The following is a 9185-nucleotide window of genomic DNA, read 5'->3' on the forward strand; positions in this document are numbered from 1 at the left end:
CTGTGAACATGACCAAACTTCACTGTTAAAAAAAGACAAGACTCCCTGACTAGTTTTTGTAAGTACCGTTTTTATTCAGAAGACAAGAACAGCAGCTGTAGTAAAAGTTAACAGTTTTCTGATCATGACACTGAACATATATAAATTATATAAATAACACTGAAGTTATATAAGGCAATTGTTTCATGTTGAAAATAAAATGTAGCATGAACATGACATTCCTATCACACGTTCAACATCAAAGAGAGTTGCAAAGAAAGCACTGATAATATGCATTTTCTTCCTAAAAATAAAACTGATTGATAAAGGTGAAATAGTTGATAAAACTAGGCAATTTATAAGGCCATTCTCTTCAGCCATTATTTTTCTGTGGTGCATTGCAAATAAGGTAATAACAAACACAACGTCCCAGCAGCTTTGAATACATACTTTGTGGTTTCATCAATAACATCAATTATCAATGGACTGTGGTACCAAATCAATTTTGATGTGAACAAAAAAAATATTTAAACAAACATTTAAAAGTGTTCCATATAAGAAAGAAGTGTACTTAACAAAATGGGCATATAACTGCTGGGAAAACGATACTGAAGAACATTGCAGCTTTCAGAAAATATTTGTTTTTTATTCATGACAATACCATTTGCACAAAATACTTATATGTGCCGAGTGAAGGAGGTGAACACTGCCATGTGAACCGACTGATATATTAGCACCTCAGTCTGACTCACTTCTCTTTTCTTAATTTTCCGAATGAAATAAATGAACAACGTGAACAAAGTGTTTTGCTTTATGCCCAACATACGAACTATATGATACTGCATCTCATAACTATTTCTAATTTAGTCAACGTCAAGTGATACACTGCACAACTATAAAAATAACAACTATTCTGTAAAAGAAAAGTACCTTTATTTTATTTTTAAAAAAGGACCTATTTATTCATATTCTTGACCTAGAGAACTGCTTTTTATTTATCAGAAAACGTAAAAACAAAGTCTTGGTTTATTCTCAACTTGCGCGTACGTCGTGTAAGCACAAAGGTTACTTTGTGCTTTTTTTTAGAATAACCAGAGACATTTAGCTTATTGTGATAGAGTTGCCGGAAGAGTATATAGAGGTAATCGCACATCAGCACTTGGAACAACATCCTGTTAAAAATGACTGTTATTAAAACACTACAAATCAAATGTTTTTTTTCTTACTATGGAAGCCAATGGGTCCATCAACTGTTTGATTATCGTCAATCTTTAAATTTCTTTCTTTATGTTCAACAGCAGAATGATACTCATACAGGTTTGGAACAACTTGAGGGAAAGTAAATTATGACAACATTTTCATTTTTGGGTGAACTATCCCTTTAAATGGCTGAAAATAATAATGTGTTTATACATGGTTCTTCAAAACAGCATTTCTTTGTTAATTGGTCATTTTAAATGAACAACTTTTACCAGAAAAGTGTCAAACACTGCTCAGCACACATGTAAACTCCTTCAACAGTGTTCAAACACTGCACCTCATGACGTTCTTGGCATACGTCTGAAAAAGCTACAATATAAGATAGTTTGATATGTTTTTTAAAACATTTTATTCCATACCTTTTATGACTTTATTATTATTCTAAAATGTAAAAAAAAGAATGGAAATAAGAATTAAAAATGAAGAGGTGTGTCCAAACGTTTGATCGGCCGTGTAACTTTGCTCAGTCTCTCTTGCCATCAAGTGGTCAAGAATCAGCACTACATTTTTAAAATAAAGTTTTACCCTTAATTTAGTCTTTAAAAAACAAGAATCAATCTCATTCTGTATACAGCAACACAAAGACGATCACATTAAACACTTCATTACATTCTAGGTCTACGGTCACTTGTCCTCGACAACTTACTGAATAAGTAAACGTGGGCACACAGTGTGACGGAGCGTTTGGAGGGCGACGTTGTTCAGGTGTCCAGGTTTGGGACAGGCTCTTTAGAGTGGTCGTTATACATGAAGGTCTCCTCGATGTTAAAATCGGGCGGCAGCTGGTCTTTATGGACCTCCATGTGTGAGGAAACCATTTTAAGCGTGGAGAAAAACAATCCGCAGACGGTGCAGCGGTACATGAGGGCGCCCGAGTGCGTCTTTAGGTGGCAGATCATGGTGGATCGGCCACGGAAAAAGCGCAGGCATACTTTGCACTGGTAGGGCTTTTCACCTGTGTGGATGCGGAGGTGGTAGGTGAACTCACCCGAATGTGCGAAATGCTTGCCGCAATACCGGCAGCGATACACTTTTTCCCTAAGCCCCGTGCCAGCACCGGAGTTGCCGTTCAGTACGAGTCCGGCTGGAAACGGGACGCCCCCGTGAGCCATTTTGTCCTGCAGGTTGAAGCCCATGCTCAAGTTGAAACCTGCTTTACCCGAGCCGCTCGCCTCCAAAGGCGAGGAGGAGGATGAGGAGTATTCGATGAGCTGGTCTGCCTTGCGCTTGGCCGGCCAAATCTGGCTGCCCTGGAGCTCGTTGGAATGCACACTGAGATGGTAATGAAACGCGGTTTCGGAGGGGAAGGTCTGCGGGCACAGGAAGCAGCGCAGCTCGGCCTGGCCTTCACCGCTGGTTTCCGGACTGCCGTCGCCCCGTTTCGCTGACGCTCCTTCCTCTGTGTGTACAGACAGGTGTCTCTCCAGCAGTGCACTCTCCAGGAAGGGATTGGCGCATTTTGGACAAGTGTAAATTGGAAAAAGGTGTGTTAGTGTGTGCCACAGGAGGGCGCATCGAGAGGGCTGAGACAGCTGGCATACTCCACAGCGTAATGTCCTCAAGCATGCGTGGCTCTGAACGTGGTCCCTCACCGCCTGAAGAAAATGAACAAATCCAGTATAGACAAATCAATAGACAATATAGACAAATCAATAAAATTCATTGACATATTAAAGTTAAAGAAACTGATTTCTGGAGTAAAATTGTAAACAATATAATTTTTCTACAGTCATAAAAATATTGCAATATTACACACTAATCTACAAAAATTTGATAGTTGTGAATCTCACTGAAGTAATTTTCTTCCATACAAGTTAGTTAGCAGTATTCAACCAACAGAGTGGTAGCTCATATGCTATATGAAATAATATGAAATAAAAATAAATAGTTTGGTTGCTGTAATATTTACTCTATGATTTGATACAGCTGTTTTATCTGTTTACTGTCTGTTGAGTAGCTGAAAAACTTTGAAGCAATGTTTACTTAGAATATTTATATATTTAATATTAATAATATAATTAATATATATATATATATAGACATTTCATAATGATTAATTATATGTATATAAAACATAAATATCATGTTTAATTTATAAATAGTTATAAAATGTACCTTTTTAAAATATGTTACTAAACTATTTGAGTATTTATCAATTTTTTGAATTAGCTTTTATTTTATATTCTCATTTTAGTTTGTTTTAATAATTTTTTTGGGTGCTTTTGTCATTTTGTATTAGTTTTTATATTTCTATTTAGCTGCAATTTATTTAATTTAGGTTTAGTTAATTTAGTAAATAAGTTTTTTTTATATAAAAATATAAGTTATATATATATATATTCATATTTTTCTATATTTAAATTATATATTATTCAATTTCAGTTTTATTTCAATTAATGATTAAGGCGCAAGCATTATGATTCAAAGTTGTCACGTTGCACTTGATTAGGACACGGTATAAGGCTTATAAACATAAAAAAATTATGCTCCACTAACTTTGAAATCATTTGCCATGGATTTAGCACAAATGGTGCACTGCAGTTCCCCTGCTTGCCCTTGGGAGGCTCCGTTCAGTTGGTCGGGATTTTGAGGGATGCATTTGGCTGCTGATTGACGTCTATGGAGAATCAATGCGGACTCGGTCCGGAATTGGTCCTCACAAACGTCGCAGGAAAAGAGCAAGATGCCCACGTGTGTGAGGGCGTGTGCAACACCAGCAGAACGGTCCGAGATGGAGGCGCCACAAACTAGACACGAACCCGTTTCCGAGAGGTGCGTCTCAGCGTGAGTTCGTATGATGTCGTTTTCCACCGGAAGCAGCATCCCGCATGATTTGCATGGCTGCGATGACGCCAACTGGCCAAGAGATGCCCCGTTTTCACCGTTCTCAATGCACATCAAGTCCTCGTCGTCCTCATCCTCCACGATGAAGTGCTCCTCCTCGTCGCTCAGTTCAATAATGTCCTCTGAAAGTGCTCGCCACTGATCGCCACTTTCCGTATGCTCTTCCTGTAGGCAGTGCCTCTTTCTAGCATCATCTTCCTCAAAAAGATCGGAATCTTTGATTGGTCCTGTAACAGCCCCAAGCTGCAAACTGTCCAAGGGGTCACTGGAGGATGACGAAGGGACGCAGGTTTCACCTCCAAGCTGGGCTGAAGAATCAGGAATGGAACATGGTTCCTGAGACCCAAACGTTGACTTGCTACCATTAACAACAAGCTGGTCCACTGAGGTGCTTCCTGCATTTTCTTCTTCATCCTCCTGCTCAGTCTTGAGCTGCAAAGCAAGACAAGGAAGAGCATCTGCAGAATGGTTACTGTCCGAAGGACTCAGTTTTTTGGTCACTTGCTGGTTGTAACCCAAATGCACCTGCAAGTCTTCGTTTTTAGGTGACTGGGTGGCCAAGTGGGAGCGATTCAACCTGCCGTTCTTGCCTTGAGAAACCGGAGATGGAGTTACAGGCGTAGGAGCGGCTGAAGAGGAGAGCGAGGAACAGGATGTTGCGGAGGATGAGCAAACGGACACAGCCACGGCGTTGGCGGACACCATGTCACTTTCCGTATCCCCATCGGCCACCGGGTCTCTAGAGCTGGAGCTCTGCAGGTCAGGAAAGGTGGCATGGCATGCGCTCACCAACTCCCTCACGCCGAGCTTTTCCGCCAACTCATACAGCACACCCACATTGATCAAATCCGTGAAAATCTCACCCGTGTAGATAAAAGTCAACACCTTCTCGAGATTGGCGGCAGAGACAAAGTCCAGAGAGAAGGTGGTGGGAACGCCATCCTGGTTGCGGGAACCTCTGGAGAAGAGGCTGTTAAAGTGCGTGCAAGAGCACGCCAGTACTACACGATGGGCCGGGAAGGAACGGCCCCCAACCTGGAGGATGACGTCACACAGGAGGCGAGACAGACGGCAGCGGTTGAGCTCGGAGAGGAGACGGGCCGCGTGGCCAGAGCCCTGCAGCCTGATCCGCATGCCTGGCAATAATGACCAAAGCCAGGATTTGGACTGAAACAAAGAGAAGTGAATCAAAAAGGGTTATGACATAAGATTCAGATGAAATTATAATAGTAAGATGCACTTATATTCAGTACTTTAAGAGCGAAATATCACTATGCTGCTTTCACCGTAATTACCGTTAATAAGAGATGACAACACATGACAGTGTACTTGGAGCTGTTCGCGACACGTCCTTGGATTCGATCACTACACTTAGCTTCATTGCTTTCCATTCATATGCATGTGAATGTGTCATGCGAAAAGTCTTGCATTTCACTGTGTAAAAAAATGGAAAACTTTTGCATTTCGCTGTGTTCCAAAGCTGCCAATTCACATCACGTGAACGTGTGACCAGTAGAAGATCGATACGTCATGGCGTGACCTCTTGGCTGAATTAATAGAACAACATTTTTGTAAAGTCGAGTAGATAGTGTATTTTTTTACAGTGTATCACTATTTGATATATATAAATTCATGTTTATAAAAAAGAAGCCATATCACGACCGTTGCAGCATCCGAACAAATTTTGCATGCTCAAAGTCTAGTGTAAGCGGCGCTTTATACGTTTCTCTTGCACTATTAACTCCAAAATAAATTTGCAGTTGTTCTGTGGTACAAGGCGTAGTTTTCAGAAATTTTTCAGAATACAATTTCTGAAAACTACAAATTTTGCATGCTCAAAGTCTAGTGTAACCGCCGCTTTATACGTTTCTCTTGCACTATTAACTCCAAAATACATTTGCAGTTGTTCTGTGGTACAAGGCGTAGTTTTAAGAAATTTTTCAGAATACAATATCTGAAAACTATGCCTTGTACCAGAGAACAACTGCAAATTTATTTTGGAGTTAATAGTGCAAGAGAAACGTATAAAGCGCCGGTTACACTAGACTTTGAGCATGCAAAATTTGTTTGGATGCTGCAACGGTCGTGATATGGCATCTTTTTTATAAACATGAATTTATATATATCAAATAGTGATACACTCAAAATGTAAAAAAATACACAATCTACTCGACTTTACAAAAATGTTGTTCTATCAATTCAGCCAAGAGGTCACGCCATGACGTATCGATCTTCTACTGGTCACACGTTCACGTGATGTGAATTGACAGCTTTGGAACACAGCGAAATGCAAAACTTTTCAATTTTTTTACACAGTGAAATGCAAGACTTTTTGCATATGAATGGAAAGCAATGAAGCTAAGTGTAGTGATTTCTGAATTATGTAATTATGACATGGCATGAACACACCTATAGTACGGTATAGGTAGGGCCTTTCCAAATACCAACACTTGTGGTCTTGGCCACTTGAGAGCGCATGCACACGACAGGAAGTAAGTGCGCAAGACTGTCCCATGTCTAAAAAATGCCAAAGTGCAGTGCCCTTAATGCACACTAAACTCACACTAATGCTGCATCAGAGTGGTATTCAAGGCTAACCGTATACCATCATGCATTACGTTCGGGAAATCACGTGCCCCGAAATCGCCAGATAAAGAGGAAGACATTCCACTGCAAGTTAAATTAATTAGATATTACATGTAATTTGGTAGTAAAACAAATTGTAAAAGTGTCAATTTTATGGGTGCAAAGAGGAGTAGGCTGTGTGTATTTTGTACAACATTTGCAACTGCTTTTTATCACTAGAAGCACCACAATTTGAAATGGTGTCTTATGTTACACAGGGACTACTGACCAGACATTTAGAAGTTTATTTTAAAACGATTGAAAATCAAAATTATGCTCTGTAAACACTTGCATTTTTGCAACACTATAAGTGTGTCCCATCGGGTAATAAAACGTTCTACAGACACTTGCGGTCTTCGAGCCTACTTGAACACTTTGCCAAATACAGGAAATACGTCATGTAAGTAGACAAATGGTCTAAAAGTACAAAGACCGCAAGTGTGGGTATTTGGAAAGGCAAAGGCCGTGGTATTTATGGGTAGTAACGTTACACTACATTGTTGTCATATGACCTAATCACTCAGCCCGTCCGATTTATGTTTGAAACATTTAGCGTAGAATAATGTCTACTATTTAATTTATTTATTTATTTTTAAACAGTATCTGTTATTATTAGTATATGCTGCACAGAATTAGTTAAGTAGAAGCCCTATTGTATTAAGATAATCGCCGATATGACCGGTGCTTGAAAAATAAGAGGGCTTGGTGACGTCAGCCAAATGTAATGTCGTTTCAGAGTAAGTTATTACTGATTCAATTATTTCAATTAGTTCAATTATTGTGATGAAAGATTATGAAGTCAAACATTCTTTGAAATAAAGTGCACGTCTTATAAAACATTGCCAATATCCCCCTAAAAACTAACTAACGTTTAATAAAATATATTTTTTCCACTAACGTTACACATGAAATTACACACTTAACTTAAGTTTACATTTATCACCAACTAGTTTCAACACAGAAAGTCAGGATAGCTTTAGATATGTTTGATGTATGTGTAATTAAAAACCAATACACAAACACACAATTCATAAATACACAAATGTAAAAAATAAAATTCACACATGAACGATACTGAACAACTGGTGTCCTAACAAAGACAGTCCACACACAAATAGGATTTGTGTTTAGGGGGTTAACACAACATGTGCCATCCCTCCGTAACGAAAATGTATATTTAAATATGTGCAGAACACAATCTAGGGTGTAATAATACTGCTCAATGCATATTTATTAAGTACATTCGTTTAGTCGTAGCTAACCGGTTACCGTTGGATTCCATTAGCATGTGTGGCTAAGTAGCACGTAAGCATCATCTCTCGCAGTGGCAATAAAACAGACCGATGTGCCACTAACTAGTATTCAGAAACCATATAACAACTCAAATGTTTGCTAACCCAGAGAGAGCTCCTAGGTTGCGATAGATAAATAATCCAACTCGGATCCTGTTAGCCCAGACAGTCGTCCCTGCATTGACAAGGCGGTGTTTCAAAGCCTAGTAAGCTGCCTAACTTACCTAGATCACTCGGTTGTGTCAGGGCGTATCTGTGATGCCCAAAACTACTGTCCAAGGTAAAGTGCTCACTATATTTTTTAATACACGGCCATTGTGCCATAAAGGACTGAACAAATTCAACAACGAACACTAAGAAGGAGCGCCCCCCATGGAAATCCATGGATCTTGCTTTCGCGTGCTACTGTAAAACACGTCCACATTCCCTGAGCAAACATGTTTGTTTGTGTTCAAAATTGCGTTTAGCAGTTATTAAACTGGCTGGTTTTACGTTCATATTTTTGTAATATCATGAATGTATTTAACCATAACATCGAAGATCACGAAGATATAACAATGTCTGAAATCCTTGTCATTGGGGGGACATTTTTTGGTCTCATTAAGAAAAATATAGCTATTTATAAAATCTATTTGGCCCAAATAGGAATTGATACTGGATTTTAAGTATAATGTATTATGGCGACAGATCGATGGACATATTTGTCCCTATAATTTAGGGAATACCCGAACCACACACACACACCCACACAAATAAAAATTTAAAAACAATACTGCACAAACTTGTTCAGATGTAATTAAAGGCATCCAGTCTTCTGTTGTCATCCAGGTTTCATGTTGAAGTAACAGCCACATTTTAATGTGGTCATTTGAAGGAGTGGTCTAATTTAAGAAGTGGTCAATTTAGAAACATTTTGGAAGAGTGGCTGCAGCTAAGCAAACTATGTTCATGAAGATTATCAGATGTGTAAATTAAATCAAAATGCAAATATGAGATAATAAGACCAAGAAACATTAGTCTATGAAGGCAATCTTGCATTTATAGCATGAGCTCTGTCACTTGCTCTGACACATATAATAGCACGATTTATTTTAACCAGCGGAATTCTCTGAAATCAAACAGGCCTTCAATGACAGCAAAGTTTTGAGGCATTATAATGTGGAAACATTAGATTTTTGATAAAAA

The 9185-nt window shown here is 38.9% G+C and overlaps 1 protein-coding gene across 2 annotated transcripts; it reads right to left on the bottom strand.

Moving 5' to 3' along the window:
- Positions 1–50: 50 nt before the first annotated feature.
- On the bottom strand, positions 51–8404 carry zbtb39 (zinc finger and BTB domain containing 39). Of its 2 annotated transcripts, none has more exons than XM_077218712.1 (3): positions 8106–8404; positions 3736–5250; positions 51–2834 (listed from the first exon to the last, which is right to left on the bottom strand). In XM_077218712.1, exons 2-3 carry the CDS (start codon positions 5215–5217, stop codon positions 1941–1943), a joined length of 2376 nt encoding a protein of 791 aa, XP_077074827.1. In that variant the 5' UTR covers positions 5218–5250; positions 8106–8404; the 3' UTR covers positions 51–1940. The 2 variants fall into 2 exon arrangements, with proteins under 2 accessions (XP_077074827.1, XP_077074828.1); XM_077218713.1 differs by having other exon boundaries at positions 8225–8394.
- Positions 8405–9185: the final 781 nt, after the last annotated feature.

This window comes from Siphateles boraxobius, unplaced genomic scaffold (assembly GCF_051911475.1).
Source record: "Siphateles boraxobius isolate OS27281-9 unplaced genomic scaffold, OSU_SipBor_1 77, whole genome shotgun sequence".
In the NCBI taxonomy this organism is placed as follows: Eukaryota; Metazoa; Chordata; class Actinopteri; order Cypriniformes; family Leuciscidae; genus Siphateles; species Siphateles boraxobius.

Coding starts and splice junctions, on each gene's coding strand:
- zbtb39 (XM_077218712.1), bottom strand. CDS start 5,217: ATGCGGATCAGGCTGCAGGGCTCTGGCCACGCGGCCCGTCTCCTCTCC. Junction 2,835..3,735: donor CCATGGCAAATGATTTCAAA/GTTAGTGGAGCA, acceptor CATTTTCTTCAG/GCGGTGAGGGACCACGTTCA.